The following is a 20,194-nucleotide window of genomic DNA, read 5'->3' as shown; positions in this document are numbered from 1 at the left end:
CGCACATCCAACATATCACGAAGAGAGCACACAGATTTCTTGGATACATTCGCAGGAATTTCGCTAAAGCCCTACCTTATTTGAAGTTACTGCTTTGTAAAACACCAATTAGACCGAAGCTAGAGTATGCGTCATCTGCCTGGGACCCTGGTCAAAAAACAGCAGAAACTATTGAGTCAGTTCCGAACAGGTCAGTACGTTTCATGCTTTCAAATCATTCCCGCACAGGTAGCGTTTCTTTAATGAAGTCGAACCCTGGCCTTATTAATTTGCAGCTTAGAAGAAAAATTTCCCGTCTTTGCCTCTTTCAAACAAATCTTTTACCAAAATAACTCGCTCAAACAAGATTCCATTTCAGAGCCTTCGTACATGTCGCATCTTGTTCATCGGTTTAAAGTGTTCATTCCTTTCTGTCACACAAATGTTTTAGCTGATTCATTTCTGCCAAAAACCAGTGCCGAGTGGAACCACCTTCCCTCCCTCTATCGCCTGCATCGAGGAGGCATCATCTTTCAAGATTGCAATAACTGATTATATTTTGAGTTTATCACTCTAAATACTAATAACTGTTCGAACGTGTCGTATTTTTATTATTGTACCCATCCCCTCTCTAACGCCCTTCTGGCCCGGATCTGACACGGATCTGCTATACAAAACTATTATCACAGCGGCATTCTATTGAACATAGATGTGCAATGACTTTATGGACCTAAAAACATGAAATTTGACGTCATTCAACAATCCTATAGCTGCTTTGGTGTCAAAGAAGAATTTTGCGCCGAAAAAGAATTACAGGATTGAGAGGGGTGCGCTGGCGGTGTGCTAGAGGAAAATGTTTTTTTTTTCTCTCACCTTCTGCTTGCCGACACTCCAGGAGGACGTAGAGAAGACAGAAGAAACTTTATTAATGGGAATGGTCCGACAGTTTCGTTGTGGTGGCCTCAGGTGGCGGCTCGAAGTCCTTGGACTCGGGCGGCATCTTCGGCTTGCCGGACGGCCTAAAGCTGGTCTGCCAACTCTGAACTTCTGAGAACCGCCTCCCAGCGGCGGCGACGCCGATGGAGAAGGTCCCCGACGGCCCCTGCAGCCGGGGCGGCGTCGGGAAGAAGCGAGCTCGTGGCTTCCCGTACTGTGGTAACGGCCGCAATTACGGAGGCGTCGCGAACGGAGGTGGTCTCATTACCGTGGTTGCCGGCACATTCCCAGAGCATGTGTCGCAGCGTTGCCCTCTGTCCGCAAGCTTTACAAGCATCTGTTGGATATAAACCCGGGTAGCAGTGATGTAGGACCGCGGGGCTAGGGTAGGTGTGTGTCTGGAGCAAGCGTAAATTACGGCCTGATTCCTGTTTAACTTATCGTGTGGTGGCGGGAATGTGCCTCTTTGGAGTCTGTGGTGTTGGGTGAGGTCTCTGAACGTGGTCAGGCGATCGCCCCACGCCAATTGTGATTTTTGTTGACGCATTTCTGTTGCAGTGTCCCGATCCGGCAGATCCGATGCCCCGCTCTCGGGGGCGGGGGCGGCGGCCACATAATCTGCGGCGGCTCGGCGTATGAGACCTCGAGCCGTGGCGTGGGCTGCCTCGTTGCCCGCGAGCGGGACATCGGCGTGTGCTGGGGTCCAGAGGAGGAAGACCGCAGAATTTTGGGGTTGCGAGGGCGATGACGAGTCGCCGTCGTCACAAATTTGGAGTATGCGGACCGCTTCCCGCGAGACGCAAACGTGCGCGAAGCCGCGGATTGCCGCCTGCAAGTCGCTTATTACGATCGCAGCGCTCGGCACCGCGGCCAGTGCTAGGGCTATTGCGGCTTCTTCGGCCGCCTCCGTGTGACCCGTGGTCACCGTGGCGCTCGCGAGGCACTTACCCGTGCGGTCTGCAACCGCGATCGCGTGTGCGCTTCTCTCTCCTCCATATCGCGCAGCGTCTACGTACACCGCCTCGCTGCTGTTGCCAAAGTTCTTCTGAAGGTCTCTTGCTCGTTTGTTGCGTCTCGCGGTGTGGTGTGTCGGGTGCATGTTTTTGGGAAGCGGCGGGATGATCAGGCGGTCGCGGACCGAGCCCGGAACCGCCATCTTTTCTCCATGCTGAGTGTGGTACGCGATGCCGAGTGACTCGAGGATGCATCGACCTGTCTTTGAATTAGATAATCGTTCGTATTGCGCAATGTCGTGCGCCTCGATTAACTCGTCAAATAAATTGTGAAGCCCGAGCTCTAGAAACTTGTCCGTGCTTGCATTGAGTGGAACCACGACCGCCCTCTTGAAAGCCTTCTGTATCATGCATTCGACCTTGTTTTTTTGCACCCTATCCACTTAATATAGGGGGCTACATACTTTATGCGGCTTATCGCGTACGCCTGCACGAGACGGATCGCGCAGTCTTCACGCAAACCATTGCGTCTATTGGTGATGCGAGGGAAGAGTCGGATCGTATCATCTACCGAACGACGAAGTCTTCGCACCGTTTCTCTGTTATGGCCATTTGCCTGCAAGTGCAACCCCAGGATTCTAATTTTGTCTACGTGCGGTACGGGAGTACCATCGGCCAATATAATACGTATTTCGGAGTATTCCTTTTCTTCGTGACGCAGGGTTTTACGACCTCTCCTTGTGGGTTTGTAGATTAATAGCTCGGACTTTGTAGCCGAGCACTCGAGGCCCGCTGGACGCAAGTAATTCTGGACCGAATCTACTCTTGCCTGAAGCGTTAGCTCGACGTGTCCGTCACATCCTCCCCCAGGAACCCAGAGGGTGATGTCATCCACGTATATACTGTGATGCAATCCTTCTACTTCTGTTAATTTCTCGGGTAAACCAAGTAGAACTAAATTAAAGAGGAATGGTGATGTGACAGATCCTTGCGGCGTGCCGGGCGGACCCGTCTGAAATTCCGGCGATTCGTCGTCGCCGACGACGATGCATGCGCGCCTGTAAGCGAGGAAATCTCTAACGTAATTATACGTTCTTTGGCCTAGTCCTAAAGTACTAATTGTATTTAAGATTGCTTCGTGTTTAACGTTGTCAAAGGCCTTTTTAAAATCTAGGCCGAGAATTGCCTTAGTGGAGCAGGTAGTGTCGCCTACGATCGGGTGTTTAAGCTGAAGCAATATGTCCTGTGAGGAGAGGCTGCGGCGGAATCCTAGCATGGTGTGCGGGAACGCGTCACGGTCTTCGAGAAAGTCGGTCGCGCGGGTGAGAACTGCGTGTTCCATGACTTTGCCGACGCAAGACGTAAGCGAACTCGCTCTTAGATTATCGAGCGTGACATGCTTGCCGCGTTTTGGAATCATGATAACGTGGGCCCGTTTCCACGCTTCGGGAAGGGAGCCCCCTCGCCAGCACTCGTTGACGTAGGTCGCGAGGCGGGAGATTGACTCGTCGTCTAGGGTACGGAGAGTCTTGTTGGTAACCTGGTGCGGGCCGGGCGCCGATCGGGTGTTTAGTTCGAACAGGACTACCCGAATTTCTGCTTCGCTAAATTCGTCGTCCAGTTTTTCGTTTGCTACGCCGTCGTATTGGATGCTTTCCGCCTTCTTAAAGTAATGGTCACGTATTGCTTAGAGGAAGTTATCGCCTTTGTAATCTCTTACTAGTCTACTAGACTTGTGGCTTTGAGCGGCCCTAGTCTCCTCCAGATCTAGCAGGTGTCGAAAGAGGCGCCAAGTGCTCGCCTCGGTCATCTGCATCTCGAGGCCGTTGCACGTGTCTTCCCACTGTGCCCTGGATACCTGGAGTGCGTGTTCCTCGATGTCTCTGTCTAATTCTCGCTATGCGTTTGCGCAACACCTTATTATGTCTTTGACATTTCTATCTCTTTAGAAGTGCTCGCTTTGCTTCCCACATGTGTAGCAGCCTGCCCTCAATTATTTCGAGGTTCGCCTCGGGCGGAACTTCGCTCGTTGCCGCGTCTACGTCCTTTCTGAGCGTCTCGGTCCACTCGTCTATGTCCGTAATCGGCTCGTTGCCTTGCTTCGCTTATTCTTATTTCTTGCGGAACGTGTCCCACTTCACAAGTTTGAGTTTACGGCCTTTGCTTTCAGGGTTAGTCCCACGACCGCTCAGGACCGTGCCTATCGTCATCTCGATAAGCATGTGGTCACTTCCTAAATCTTCTTGCTTATTTTGCCAGTGCGCTGTGGTTACATTCGAAACGAACGTTCCATTCAGGAAAAAAATATTTGTGCTATAGGTGTGTCCTATACTAAGTCGGTATAATAGGACATCAGTTCGTAATGTTTTGTTTTGGAGGGCCATAAACCCAACTGTCACTTAATCACGTCCGACTTAGTATTTGTCTCAGCGTCCCACAAGCATTGCCACTGTTTTTGCAAGTTTTTTCGCAAGAAAGGCCTCAGATATGCGGCAGGGACCGCAGTGGTAGGAGTAACTTGCGAGGTAATTGATGTGGCCATTTGTTCTGCTATCGTATTACCCTCGATGCCTCTATGGCCAGGTGCCCAGCATATAACGACATGCTGGTTATATGTGTATGCTCTACACAGAACCTTCTGGAGTTAACGGTTCCGAGTTAGAAATTTCAAATTTGATTACTGTTTTTCGTAAAGACCGCGCAGATAGAAATGGAGGTGGTGTCGTAATAGCGGTAAGAAAGCATATAGCGGTCAAACTTATTACTACTGACAGCATTCTTGAAACGATTTTGGTTGCATGCTGTTTTCCAGCTGTAACTCTGGTTATTGGAGCATGCTATAGACCACCCGACCTCCTAGAAGACCTTCTACAATTCTACGACCTTCTACAACAACAGGCACCCTAGTTCTGGGTAATTCCGCCATGGGGATTGTTTATAATGACACGTGTGCTTATATTTCGCGGGCGACCACGTTTCGCCGCCTAACAAATGTTATCACACAGCGCGGGACGCGCCTGCATGTATCCGAAGTTTTTGGAAAGTTATCGATGCTTCTATCCGCTGTCTGTTGTCGCCGAACCTTGTGTTATCTGATTTCATCGCGTGACGCGAATGGTGAAGAACTTTGTGGAAGGCACGCGGGTCTCAACGATTAGTCTGGAACATTTGATGGCTACTGTATAAAAGCAGGCGCGCTGGACCCGCTGATCACATTTTCGACGATCGCCGACTGTGATCGCCGCTCTCGTTGTGCTTCAAATGTAGCCTTTGTGTGCACAGGTTCGCCCAATAAAAGCCAGTTTTGCCTTTTACAGTATTGTTACTGTGTTCTTTGACGTCACGACCACGTGACAAGAACAACAAAACAACAACTGTCAAAATTCTTGGTGTTTACTTTCATAAAAATTTGTCGTTGGATACACATATCAACCATCTCATTGCCACCAGTTCCAAAACCGTAGATGTCTTCGTAAAATCCCAATTTTTACTTCCGAGTAGTGTCAAACTACAGCTGTATCATGCATTATTTCGCGCTCAAATGAGCTACTCTTGTTTGGGACACTACGTCACTAACAAACACAAATTGATTACACGTACTGCAAAAGAAAGCTATCCGTCATATAGCTGGAGAACACTACAGAGCACACACAGGAGCGCTATTTACACGGTTTTGCGTAGTTCCTGCTCACAACTTTTACGCATACAATTTCGTTTCAGATGGAAACAATGCCTTCAATTTTCTGTCGGAATATTGCGTACATTAGATGAACTTAAGAAAAAAAAACTCTTCCTTACCTTTTTCGTAATACTGAAAACTGCATTATTCCACACGCTCGATTAAATATGAGTCAGCAGATGCTTTTTTACAGGCTGCCAAAACTTTTAAACTACTTGATAGAACATCAAATATTCATTGAATCTACCAGTAAGACAACACTAAGAAAATTTTTGTATCCGTTGAGTAGTGCACATCTGTGGAAAAATGGTCGTTTCTTCTCTTAATATTTCATAGGTTTCTATAGTGTAATCAAACTGTACTAGTGTAATGAAACTAGTGACCTGAAACTGTAATAAAAAAACACCCGTGTACTTAGATTTAGGTGCACGTTAAAGAACCCCAGGTGGTCGAAATTTCCGGAGTCCTCCACTACGGCGTGCCTCATAATCAGAAAGTAGTTTTGGCACGTAAAACCCCATAATTATCATTAAACTGTAATAAAGAATATTTAATGCATTTCTCTTTTGCTTCAGAAATATAACATGTGGTGTTTTGTTTTTTTTGTGTTGTATGCATATTAAGTTTTTTGTTACCGTAATTACGCAAAATCAGTGTTTCTTTGATGTTCCACATCAAATGCCATGCCCGAATGCCCGAATCCCCGTTAAGTGAACAGAACTTCCCTTTTTGTTTGGGCCTCCTCCATGTTTTTTGTATATGTCAAGAAAAATAGAATAAAATTGAATTGAATCGTCAGAGACGAGCATATGAGTGAAGCCCCCATTGACAGTGTTAACAGTGAAGGGAATAGAAGATCATAGAGCACCAAAAATATGCGAAAGTTTAAAAGGGCAATGACATCTGCAGCACAGTTTGAACAAGTAATCGCAGTCACAGATGAGCACGGATGTATCGTAGTGTAATCAGCAACGAGCAGATTTTGGACGGAATCATCAGGATCATATAATTGGGCATCAAGAAGAGGCGAAAATGCGACTTTGGTGCGAGAACAGTCAGTAATGGCCTCGTGTTCGGAAAGGAAGTCCCACCTCAAGACGATGTCATAGAACATGCAGACTAAAAAATTCGACTGTGTACGTGACTCCTTGAATAGTTATGCGAACGGTGCATGCAGCACGAGGGATCATCTTCTGTGCGCTTCTTGTGTGGAGTGACAGTACGGACGAGGGTGTCATTACTGTTCTGAGCGAGTGGCAGTTTTTCGGTAATTACAGAAACGGCTGCGCCAGTTTCGACTAGCGCAAGTGCAACAATTTAGTTTACACATGCTTTGATAGCGTTCTTCGGCAAAGAGGGAGGCCTTGTGCTGTTCGACACGGATGGAATTCCTGCCTCGGCAACTGTGGCGACTAGTTTTCCTGCTGTTCGGAAGGAGGAGGACGACAACGATTAGGGAGAAGCGAACGGCATCGTGAAGATGGCGAGCGGTGATCATGGACAGAAGGATCGGCGGTGCGTGGAAGAGTCGGATGCGATTCAGGAGGTGACGAGAAGAACGCTAATGGAGGGGCGTAGGAGGTTTCAGGTTAGTTAACTTGGGGAAACCATGAGCGACGTCTACAGAATCGTGCCACGTGACCAGAGATGTCACGATAGAAGCACAGGCTATTATCGGGCACGGTCCATGATCAGATGTTGCCTGGTAACCTGGTGAGAAACGCGGACGGAAGATGACTTGATGGTACATGGGGCAGCAGTGGCGGGAACGTCGGAGCCAGTGTCCGCGACGCAACGTCGGCGTACATTACAGGTTCAGACACCAGTGACGCTGCACGCGGGGACGGAATAGCGTCTGATACTTGATCCTGTGTCACCTGTCGCAAACTTTAAGTCGGCGATTGCGTAGGGCTTGGAAAGGCAGTAAGTAGAAACAGCTGCTTAGCGACTTGGGCCCGAATTAACTCCCTGATCTCGCAGAGCAGGAAGCCATGGTCAGGAACTGCGCTTAAGCTCGAAATCGAGGCGTCCTGAGTGTTTTTTGAGTCGATAATAACTCTGACAAAGGTCAGCGACTTCGACAACGGTTTGAGGTTTCTTTGATAGGATCATTTGAAAGGATGATGATGCGTTGTGCTTTATGGCACAAGGGCCACGTATGGCCAAAGAGCGCCAAGCCAATGGTAATGAAATGAAAGTGAAGTGATAAATTACGAGCAATGGTTGTAATAGGGCTGTAAAGGGGCCTAAAGACGGTCACTGTAACATGTGTAAGAGCTACACATATTAAAACTATGACAATGACTATGAAGCGTGCCAATGACGCGAAAGAAGCAATGTAAAAAAATGACAATGTGCTAAAATTGGCCATTTCGATAAAAACTTTGAAGAAGCACTACTGTCCTAACAGAGTCCTTGAAGCTCAAGGACCTGAAGGTGTGTGCTGTCCAGAACTACTATCATACCAGCATCCTCTAGAGAGAGGATGTGCTACGGTACTATTGGGCTATTATTATGCAGTACCACATAACTCAAGAAACCTAGGACAGCTTTGGTGGTAAAAAGGGGTTCCTCACCAAGAAACATAAGGGGATGGAGATGGATACAATACCGGTATGCTAGAGGAAAATGTTTCCTTCTTTCTCTTTCGGCTTCTCGACACTCCACGAGGACGTGGAGGGCGGTCAGCCTTTCAGCACATCTACCACAGTTAGGAGGTTCGTTGCCAGTAAGCAGAAATTTGTGAGTACCATATGTGTGTCCTATTCTGAGTCTACAGAATAGGACATCAGTCAGTCTTGTTTTTGTAACGGGTGGCCAGAAACCTATCCTTGGCTTAATCAAATGGAGCTTATTAGTTGTTTCATTGTTCCACATGCGTTGCCAGTAGCTTCGCAGTTTCGTTCGCAAAAAAGGCTTGAGGTCTGTGGCAGGCATAGCAGTGGTGGTATTACCAGCTTGAGGTAGAACAGATGTGGCTATTTGGTCGGCCAGCACATTGCCTTCGATGCATCAATGACCAAGGACCCAGCATATTGTCACATGTCTACGAGACGAATAAATATCTCACAAGAGACAGTAAAGCTCAATGAAAACATTATTTTTGTGTTTTCTTAAGGACATTAGTACTTTTACAACACTTAACGAGTCCGTGAATATGATCGCTTTCTCTAGTTTTAATTTCTTTATGTGTTTTGCCGCCGACAGTACTGCGTAGGCTTCTGCGGTAAAAATGCCTGTATAGGGGTTCAGTATACCTGTTTCAGAGAAAGAGGGTCCAACAGCCGCGTAAGACCCACCAGCATGCGATTTTGACGCGTCAATGTAAAATTCGGGACAACAGTACTTCAATTAGAGCTCGTGGAAATGCATTCGTATTTCAAGCTCTGGCGCGTATTTCGTAACTCTTAGAAAGGATATATCATATTCTATCACCTGCCAATCCCAAGGCGTTAGCTGCTTCGCTGGAGGCATCAAGTGGTGTTCGAAGAGTGGAACATCCATTTCCACGCTAAGCTCCCTCACGCGGAGTGAGAAAGGCTGTCTCACAGAGAGTCGATTACGGAAGAGTGCTGTACATGTCGAATCGTTAATAGTTTCACAACACGGATGTTCAGGATTAGAGTGCACATTAGGGAAATATGTGAAGCTCGTGTAAGATCTCTGCAGATTGAGTGGCCACTCGCTCGATTCTACATATAAGCTTTGAATGGGGCTAGTTCTCAATGCGCCTGTGGCCAGATGGATACCCAGGTGGTGGACGGGATCCAGTTACTTTAATGCAGTGCCGGCGGCAGAGTTGTATACTATGGCGCCATAGTCTAACCGTGTTTGAATGAGGCTTTTGTAGATATTCATTATACACTTCCTGTCGCTACCATATGTTGTGTGTGATAGTACTTTGAGTAAGTTCATTGTTTTTAGACATTTAGCTTTGAAATATTTTATGTGTGGGATAAAAGTAAGCTTAGAGTGAAGTATTATACCTCGAAATTTGTGTTCTTTTTTACAGCAATTTCTTGTCCACACATTTCTAACAAGTACCTGGAACCAGGCCTCTCTTTCTTGTGAAGAAAACACAAGAACTTTTGTGGGGGTAGACTTTAAATCCATTTTGGTCTGCCCATTTGGACACTTTGTTTAAGCCCTGCTGTACCTGTCTTTCGCATACTGTGAGGTTGCAGGATTTGAAGCCTATTTGTATATCGTCTTCGTATACGGAATAAAAAATGGCAGGTGGTAGTGAAGCACGTAGTGTGTTCATCTTAACGATAAAGAGAGTGCAGCTGAGCACGCCTCCCTCGGGTACAACAGCTTCCGGCGTAAAAGGACGTGACAGTGCATTACCGACTTTTACACGCAAGGTACGATTTGACAAATAGCTTTCAGTAGTGTTGAGCATATTTCCACGGATTCCCATTCCCGACAAGTCTCGCATGATCCCGTAACACCATGCTGGTCATACGCCTTCTCCATGTCGAGGAATATTGATAGGAAAAACTGTTTATGAACAAATACATCGCGGATATTTCCTTCAATGCGCACAAGATGATCGGTTGTCGATCGTCCTTCTCTGAGGCCACCCTGATTGGGATCGAGCATATTGGTGAGTTCAAGGAAATGTATGAGTCTGCGATTAACCATTTTCTTGAAAAGCTTACAGAGACAAATTGTAAGAGTTATCGCGCGGTAAGTTGCCGCCATGGAAGGGTCTTTATCCTGCTTCAGAACAGGGACCAAAATTGCGTCTTTCCATGTGGCTGGGAGGTATCCCACAGCCCAAATAGTGTTGAAAAGTGTGATAAGTGCAACTTATGTGTCAGTATGTAAGTTTCTGATCATGTCATACATGACTCAGTCAGGTCCCGATGCAGTGCTTTTGCATGTGTTCAATGCAGCTCTCAACTCGGCAATACTGAAAGGCTGGTTATACCGTTCTTTCTGTCTGGATTTTCGTATGATTGGCTTACGTTCTTCTATTTCTTTAAGTTTAAAAAAGGATTGGTAATAGTGGATTCAGCTCGACACGCGCTCAAAGTGCTCCCCAAGTGAGTCTGCCTGATCTTGCAGGGTATCGCCTTGTGTGTTTACAAAAGCGAGTGAATATGTTTGCTGCCCTCTTATTCTATTAACCCTGTTCCAGACTTTGGCCTCATCTGTATACGAGTCGATGCCCGATAAAAACTTTTGCCAACTCTCTCTTCTGGCCTGCCGGCGCGTTCTCCTGCCTTGGGACTTCAGTTTCTTAATGTTAACAAGATTCTCCGCAGTGGGAGAGGCGCGTAGCAACCCCCACGCTTTGTTCTGTTTCTTTCGAGCGATCCTACCTTCGTCGTTCCACCACGGGACACGCCGTTTACACGCCAAGCCATTTACTTCCGATATGCATTTAGAAGCGGCATCTATTATGAAGGCTGCAAAATACTCCACAGCGGCATCAATTTCTAATGAAGACATGTCAGCTCATGAGATACTAGTGAGAGCTCGGAATTTCTCCCAGTCAGCTGTACCAATCTTCCACCTACGAGCCTGTGGTGGATATTCGTTTTCTTTAAGTGTTCTTAGCAGTATGGGAAAGTGGTCACTTCCTTAAGGATTGTTGATATTTCCTATTCGAGTTGAGGCAGTAAACACGGGGAAACTAGGCTGAGGTCAATTGAAGAAAATGTTCTGTTTGCGAGAGAAAAATATGTGGCTGCCTTCTTATTCAGCAGACACGCACCGGAAGAATAAAGGAACTCTTCAACGAGACGACCTCGCGCATCTATACGAGGGTCACCACACAGGTAGTTGTGTGCATTGAAATCCCCAAGAACAACATAGGGTTCTGGCAATTCATCTATAAGGGACTGAAATTCATGTTTGCTTAGTTTGTAATGTGGGGGTATATAAAGCGAGCAAATAGTGATAAGTTTGTTTAGCAGAACAACTGGAACCGCCACTGCTTCAAGGGCTGTTCGTAGCTGTAAACGTTGAGACGCTATGCTTTTTTGAATTACAATTGCAACACTGCCCGATGATGTGATTGCATCATCGCGATGTTTGCGAAAAGTAACATACTGACCAAGAATGTTTGTGTATTCTGGTTTTAAGTTTGTTTTTTCTAAACACAGCACTTTTGGATTGTGTTTGTGGATGAGTTCTTGCACATCATCAAGGTTTCTAAGGAGACCTCGGACGTTTCATTGAATAATTTGTGTATCCATATTGGAAGTAAATGGGTGCTGTGTGTACGGAAACGGGAGTGATGCCTTAGATTACAAAGCTCTTTCGAGGCCCTGTAATCGGGTTTTTGCCCTTTCTGAAGCATTCGAGGAAGCCTCGCCGCTCCTTAGGCGTTTGGTGCGCCTTGAGGACAGGTGTAGTGTCCATTGCCACTAGTGAGGCTCCGCACACGTGCTCTTGCGAGCGAGAAGTTACCAGAGAGTCCCGCTTTGGAGGGCAAGACCCCTGCGCCCACCAGCCCGGAGGTCGATGGGGCTCCCTGAGGGATTTGGCTGCGCCGGCTGTTGCCAGTGCTGGAAGGGGCCGGGGAGGATAGCAATAGGGTAGTTGGTACGGCATATCTTATTTAGAGCTGTTTGTGTCAGATGTGCTTTCTGTTGACCGTGTCAAGCTTGCGCTATAACAAAATAAGATGGGCTTGGGAGGTTGGGGCAGCCTCGGCTGCGCCCACCTTCGGGGTCGATGGTTCCTTCGACTCGGTTGGCGGAGCAGCGCTAGCTGCAACCACTGTGGGGGCAGATGGCGTAGCTGCCGACTCACTGCTTGTGGGTCCGACAGCCACCGGAGGCCGTTGTGACGCTGCCCCTGACGCGTCACTTCGGCAAAGCTTTTCTTTGGCAGGTATGCTACCCGCCTGCGTGCCTCATTGAACGATATATTCTCTTTTACTTTGATCGTTACAATTTCTTTTTCTTTCTTCCAGGAGGGGCACGACCGCGAGTACGCGGCATGATCCCCGTCACTGTTAGTGGAGAGCATTCTCACAAGCTTCAGAGGTGTGTTTGTTTGCACTGCATTTCGCACAAGTTTGGCAGCCTCGGCAGCTCTGCGAACTGTAGCCGAGGGGCTGGCATTTGAAACATCGGAGTGGATTGGGCACGTACGGCCTAACACGGAGCTTGATGTAACCGGCCTCGATTGACTCGGGCAGGACACTTGAACCAAAGGTGATCTCTTTACCATCTCGCCTCATGTTAATTCTTCTGACATTGATAAAATTTTGCTCACTGAAGCCCTCCAGGACTTCCGCTTCAGTAAGATCAAGCAAATCATGATCCGACACAACACCACGGGCGGTGTTCATTGTACGGTGCGGGGTTACTGTTATGTGGGTCTCCCCAAATGACACTAGTTTCGGTAGTTTCTCACATTCTTCCAGATCGCGGAGCTCCAAGAGGAGGCCACCGCTTGCCATCCTCGACACCCTGTAACCTGGACGAAAAACATCAGTCAAGGACTTTAAGACAAGGAATGGTGAAATGGTTCGCACTGCTTTGTTTGGCTTTTCAGAATTAATAACGTGGAAGCGGGGAAAATTCTGGATTTTGTGTCCGAAAACTTGAAGACATCTTCGGTGCGCCCTCGATTCTGAGGGCGATCAACAAGGGCGGGGAAAGAAGTTTCCATGAAAACATGTATACATTCGGCAACAGCGCCAACCGCCCACCCGGAGCCCAACGAGGAGACGCGGCAGAGCTTGCATACAAGTCTGCACGACGCCAGTCGTACGCCGTCACTATAACCGAATAAGGTGTACCCAAGGTTGGATGGCCAGACATGGTTAACCCTTGCTGCCAGGAAAAAGGAAGTAAATAGAAGAGAGAAGGAGACACAAAAGGTCAAAAAGTGAGAGATAAAGACGAAGATTCGAAGAGGGAGAGACAGGAGACGGTGACTGCTGATGTCCTCCAGGTGGGTCTGTCTGGAGCTGCAGTCTATGTGAAGCTGAGGCCGAAGAGGTGTGTTGCCTCCGCCGGGGGGCCTTAACGGTCCAAACACCCAGCATCGGCTCAACCCCCCGGATCCCCTTTTCCCCAGACATGGCTAAGCTGCACATGGCTACACGCGGGAGGGTCCAACCCTCATGTGCTCGGGTACGTGGTGTCGCAACACACCAAACGCCTGCTGACGCAGACGCCCCTGCGGGGCATTCGAAAGGTGTCGTCTTTGATACCCTTCAAGATATGACGGATCTTATCCGATTCGCCCATTGCTGCATTGACGTGCTTACAAAGCTTTACGATGTTTTTCTTGTAACTGGTGAAGTTCCCAGCGGGATTTCGGGAACGGTTGAGCAAGTGCTCTTCTGCATAAAACTTTCGCACTGCGCTGCGTCGGAACGCTTGCGTGCAGGCCGTCTTCAAGTCGGACCAGGTGCGAAGGTGACCGTGGTAGTTGCGGAATCGCACTATCGCGACGTATGTGGTGTAGAAGACCACGTCGTTCAGTTTATGAGTACCGTGCCATTTGTTGTGGGCACTCGCGAGTCCTTAGGTTGAGAGCAAATCTTCAAAGTAGTTTTCGTCGGAACCGCTGAAAAACGCTGGATCCGTTGAGGCAGCGAGCCGGAAGCTGTAAGGGTGGGCGAGATGGGCGGTGGTGTCTGGCTGCGTCGTCAGGCACGAGGGGTGACAACTTCTGACTGCGGAGTTCCAAGGTTCAGAAAATCCTAGGAACCCTCCACGAAATCTTAGGAAGCTTCACCAAATGTTCAACTTGGTTTAATTAGAGAGCCAAATATATAAACAGGCAGGTCTGTTGGTCGAGCATTAGGCACCAAGCGTGGGATCTCTACCATCGCGCGAGGCGTTGGTGACGCGCCTGTTGATTTCGCTACACACCCGTTATCTGACCTACGCGTTGCGCGGTCTGCCTAGCTTTTTCTTCTTGATATCAACTAGAATATCGGCTACCGCCATTGACTCTCTGATCTATACTGCTCTTTTCCTGTATCTTAACGTTACGCTTAACGTTTTCCTTTTGTCGTGCACTGCATGGTGCTTAGCTTTTTCTGAAGCTTCCAATGGCATTACTACAGAATCAAATGACATTTCGTAACATATCAAAGCCATATAGACAGCTTGGACGTACTCCGCAGCCTTCTCAGTTACTTGATTGATAGCATAGATGTGACCCTTTGTAGACTATCTCTTCGTGATGCTAGCCTCTTCCACATCAAGTTACTGCGGTTTAAAGTGTCTCTCACTACCGTCGTGGGAACCGAATTTACCTCGAGAATGTGCATGCATTTGTTGGAACAGGGCCTTTTAGACAATATAGTTCCAGGTTTTCATGCGCTGACGGCGACAGTGCATTCGTTTGCGAGCTCACTAGGCAAATTTGTATCAGGCCTATAGTCACGTCCAGACGAACGAATCTCAGTGACAGAAGTAACGCGTGACATTTGGGGAGAAAATTTCTTACTACTGGGGACTCGCCAAACAAATTATCACATACCATCGTGACTTGGAATTATTTGTTGAGAGTATATTCTCAGTGTATACCTGTTCATCTCAGAGACATAACTGCAACTGTCCGTGCTTTCAACGATAACGGCCTCGGCGTAGGAGGTGCCATTGCGCGAAGCCATAGCGCCGACTGCAGTCGAACATGAAAAATTTTGACAGGAACCAAGGGCGTGGGAAACTTTTACGAGGCACCACTTCTAACTTGCACAACATTGTTTCACTTGCATTTCTGTTGTAATGCTGAAGCACGCTGAATTTATTCGGGTATCCTGTCGTTGCAGCAGCCCGTCATCGCGAATACTCCGAGTTTTCTCGCTGAACTAGTTAAGGCAATTGAACTTTACACGTGATTAACAAATATCGTTTGTATTCCGTGGAGTTAGGCAGAGCTTCGAACACAGAAAACTAGCTGAAGCAGCCGTTTTCAATACCTAAGCAGTAATGCTTATAATACTTCATATCCCCTTTTATTCACCTTTTTAATTCCTATAGAGATAAGTGCTTGCCATATGTATTTGATGCTCGCTTGCGAATAATAAACAGCTGACACAATTGAAAAGTTATTCGTCGTTGTCCTTTTTGTCTTTCGTGTGGGCGGCAGGGCGGGTATAACGTAAAAATTCCTTTTCACCCCATTTTGTGAACTCCATAATTCACAACAGGTCAATCCCGGTGATAACGTCGTTTTAGCGCCGCTCAGACTACTGACGAAGCGTTAACAGGACTCGCCATTGCAATAGAATTGTTATGTTATACTGACCCAGTGCAGTAATCCGAATGATGTGCCAACTAGCCCCAGTTTAAGCCTTACCGAAGCTCATGTCAGTGTTGACGCCATCGCAGGTGGACTGCAACGTCATCATCGTGGACTGGGGCAGGGGCTCAATGGGGCTGCAGTACCTGAAGGCGGTTGGCAACACGGCGCTAGTTGGTCGGGAGATGTATCTGCTGCTGAAACGGCTCATTGAGCGGCACCCTTCCACGCTCGGGCCTGATCAGGTTCATGTGGTTGGATTCAGTCTTGGAGCACAAATTGCCGGTTTCTTCGCTCGAACGTTCAAGCTGTTGACTGGGAAATCCATCTGGCGCATCACTGGTATATGTGCTTTGTGTTCGCTGACGCATATTTTTTTTTACAGTGTACGTTCCACTTGGACAATCGCTAGCATTTCAGCTTAGGTGTTCAAACCAGCACTCACATGTAACCTAGAGGAGTTTATACCATATCCTTAGCGAGAGTTGCTATTTCCTAGCTTTAAAATTTGTGTTTCCATTATGTTATCGAAAGTATTCATATTAATTGCACAGCTAAAGAGGAAACGTAGAATATAGCTGTGAACATGGTCATGGAAGGACTGACGACCCTCAAATTTCAGAAATTTTTTACGTTACATGGATAAGTTTGAGAGTTATAATTACAGTAGGGATTCATGGCATGGCAAGGCTATAGAAGAACGCAAGTATCCATTAAAGGGTCCATGACAGAAAATTTAACCGTACGCGTCGCCCATGAAGGTGGCAAATTTCAACGAATTACATGTAGCATAAAATCCGCATTTTATTTTTTTGTCACACTCGAACTGTACAAGGTAGGCGATCGGGCCAGTTGGTGCGGATACATGACGGTTAAGAGCGTGAATTTGGATAAAGGACGGCGGAAGGGACAGACACAACTCGATAAGATTGTTGTTTCAAAGCTACCTGGTTCGCGAATATTGAGAGTTTTTAGATATGTCGACGATTTCGTAGTTTTCTTAGACACTGACGAATTATTCTTGATTCCCGTATTCATGAGACTTTAACCATATTTAACGAATGCCTCTGCCGTTTCACCTTTACCCATGAGCTACCACAAGAAGGTGCTTTTCAGTTTCTAGATCTCAAGCTAACTCTCTCAATCACTCATGTACGCTGGTGCTATGCACCACGAGCTGAAAAGCCGCTGTTACCTTCCTGATTATCCCATAGTGAAGCGATCAAAAGGGCTATCGCGAATACGTGCTTTTGGAATACCTTGAGCAAGTCATGCAGTCATACAATTCAGCACAGCTTTAATGCGAAAGTGTCCAGACTTCAGGACGCGGGGTACTCCAAACAATTGTTAATATCGGTAGCGGAAAGTTTGCTTAAGGAAATAGAGCTCGTGCAGGGGACTCGCGAAACCACCACTCAAGTACAGGAATCACAAAGACGGAAAGTCGCGGTGATCCCGTACGTTCACAGCGTTTCGCATAGACTACAGATTACTCAGCGATCGGGTGCCACAGTTGTCCTTCCTGCTCCCAATAAATGGTCCAAGTTATGCAGACTGACGTGCTTGTAAGTAAGGAAAAACAAGAGTGTAACATCAAGCATAGAAACCCGTTCGTTAAAAAAACGCACAAGAAACGTGGTGTATAATAATCCTCTCTCATGTTGGTAGACATACGTCGGGCACACCGGGAGACGTCTAAACGTGCGCCTTTAAGAGCACTATAAAAAAAACTCAGACGGGCACGGATGGCTTCTTGGCACAACATTGTTCTGGATTTGGTTGTAAGCCTCTCTTCTATGACACTACAGTTATTGCTAAGCACATACATTAACAAACCAGACTAATAATAGAAGCAGCGCCTATTGAAGATGGCAAGGCAGTAAGCAAACGAATCGACCAAGGACCTATCACATTTGAGATGCGCCAGCTCTTCGACAATGACTCGTTCCGTGCACTGATGTTTCGATTTATTGTATCATAGATATGAGCGCATCTGCACCCCGTATATATGCTTGTTTTTTAATAAAAAACTAGTTGGAAATCATCGCTTCTCTACGTCTGTCTCTTTAGCCATTCCTTGTCTAAGTTCGCGCTATTAAACGTCATTGAACTGTACAGCCGTCTGAAGACACCAACTGGGGACGAAGTGAACGCACCCCCCCGCAATGGCTCCCCCGAAGTAATCAAAGCCACTCTCGAAGGCTTTTACAGCGATTAGCATTCTTTGAGAAATATACCCACTTTGGGGGGGTGGGGGCGGTTTGTCTGATGCAACTTATTTCACCCAGTGAACCAAGTGGTCTACTAGTTTGGGCCACTAGTTGTGCTCAGTGGCTGCTGTCTTGATGAGCAGACAACACTGGCCGCTGCGTAAGTAGTCCAATCAATATCCAGCTTGATGCTAGCTGCTGTCCGGCCTAGCAAACAAATTGGGACACTGACTTTGTGCGACTGGGCAACTGCCTGAACACAGAACTTCGGCATTGCGTGCGTAACTTGGGCAAGCAAACCTTTCAGGCAGTCGCTCAGGGTTTAACGAGCACTGCTCCCTGCCAAGCCCGGCTGTAGATGCGCATGTTCGGTCGCCAGTGCCGCAGCGAGTAGTGTCTTATTTTGTTTGGGTGTAATGAACACGCATAAAGCACGTTTGTTTCTTCTGATATTTATTTGAATCCTATAGATACTCACATTCATTAACTTTTGATTGAGGATTTCCGCTTTGATACCGCGTTCAATGAAAGGAATATACATTTCGCGCTTCATGTGGACGGTGACCTTAGAGCTACAGCCTGCGCTTTAGAGAACCGGGAAGACTGCGGTGTCCACTGCCAGCAGTCCCTCCACGGTGGACGAAGTATCAGCTCTGTCTATTCTAACGAAAGGTCTGCCTACGACTAGCTCTGGGTGGGTTCTGCTTTGCATTGTTTCACGGGACAATACGATGACGTTGCAGTACTTCAGCCCCCGTGCCAGTGCTGCATTTCAACGCGATTCTTTCCCCGCAGCATTGGACCCTGCTGGCCCGCTGTTTGCTGGTACGAGAATGTGCGTCAGCAAGGGGAACGCCCGTTTCGTGGACGTCATCCACACCAGCGGCGGTGACGACATCTTGAAGGGCCATATGGGTGTAGCCACACCCATTGGCGATGTCGACTTTTATCCAAATGGGGGCATGAAGCAACCCGGATGCATAGCGCGTGAGTACCGTGAGGGTGGCAGCTGGGCCATTTGGTTGCTGGAATGATGGAACACATTAATAACGCTAAAACTACGCGACAAAGCACACGAAGCAAATGACACTGCCACTGAAGATCAAGTATAAAATAGCGCAATTCACAAGGAGGGAGCTAGACGAAAGAAAACGAGCGCATTTGTTGGTTCTTCTAGCTCTCCGTGCAATAGGCCAGTTGTTCAGCATTGCCACGTATAAAACAGTGCAAATGATAAATAAGTGGCCTGAACTTCAAGACTTATAGCCCATCAAGTAATTGTGCCGAAAGGACTAAACGCGCAGCAGCACTGAGGAGGAGGAGGAAAAAACATTAAGGCAAACACTAAGGCCCGGTGTATAGGAGCGCTTGCTGCGCTGAGGTCCGTTGTTGATCCGCTGAGTCCGAGTGTAGCCAAGCACTCCAGGAAGGGGGCTAAGGGTAAGGAAATTAAGAACAGTTAATGGCAGTGTTACAAGACTACAGAATGTGTTCTGTACCTGCCCTTATCTCCGGACAGTTGGCGCAGTGAGCTGTGCTACACCAACCGAAGTTTTAAAGCGTTAGTGTGGTCAGAAGAGTGTTGGTTTGAACTTTGCGAAGTAGATATGCTTGTTCCCTGTTGATTGAAGGATGAGGTTGGGGAAAAATTGGGCGGTGTTCCTTGATGTTCTTGCAGTGTTCAGCTATTTGCTCTTTGTATGTGGCAGCGTATTCCACTGTCGTTGGATTTGGCCGGGGAATTGAGGGCGCCTGGAGGTTAATTTCGCGGGCACATTGGTGAACCAATTCATTTCCCTCAATCCCAGCATCACCAGGTACCGAACGCTGGCTGACTGAAATGTTCGGTTTGCGTTTACAGGATTCTACTAGGATGTCATGTAGGCGTGTTTCCAGCAGTCGTGAGTTTCTAGCAGTGAGTTGTATGTTGCGAATGGCTTTGCTGCAGTCGGTATAAAGGTTGATGTTACTGGACTGGTGCTTAGTGAGCAGAGAGGCTTCTTTTATGGCATATATTATCGCGTGAGTTTCCAGAGTGGCTATGTTGGGAGGATTCGAAAATGGCCCAGCTATTTGAATGATTGGTGCTGCCTGACCAGGTGTATTCATTGCATACGCGTATGATTTCGTGTTAGAGCGTGTGGCTTCCGTGTATATTGTCTATCTGGTGATGTTTTGCTTGCGCTTGACGTCGGCCGTCATGTAGGCGT

General features: G+C 47.4%; 1 protein-coding gene across 3 annotated transcripts in view; it reads left to right on the top strand.

Moving 5' to 3' along the window:
• LOC142587369 (lipase member I-like) overlaps positions 1 to 20,194 on the top strand; it is a 151,200-nt gene that overhangs the window by 98,302 nt on the left and 32,704 nt on the right. For all 3 annotated transcript variants that reach the window (XR_012829502.1, XM_075698319.1, XM_075698318.1), the window contains exons 4-5: positions 15,864 to 16,116; positions 18,780 to 18,971. Coding sequence is in view for 2 of the 3 variants with exons in the window: in XM_075698319.1 (XP_075554434.1) it covers positions 15,864 to 16,116; positions 18,780 to 18,971 (445 nt within the window). In the remaining variant the exon portion in view is untranslated. The remainder of the gene's footprint in view (positions 1 to 15,863; positions 16,117 to 18,779; positions 18,972 to 20,194) is intronic.

The sequence above is a fragment of the Dermacentor variabilis genome, chromosome 7, assembly GCF_050947875.1.
Source record: "Dermacentor variabilis isolate Ectoservices chromosome 7, ASM5094787v1, whole genome shotgun sequence".
NCBI classification, from domain to species: Eukaryota; Metazoa; Arthropoda; class Arachnida; order Ixodida; family Ixodidae; genus Dermacentor; species Dermacentor variabilis.
The sequence above is the reverse complement of the archived record's forward strand: the minus strand, read 5'-3'. Positions and strand labels throughout refer to the sequence as shown.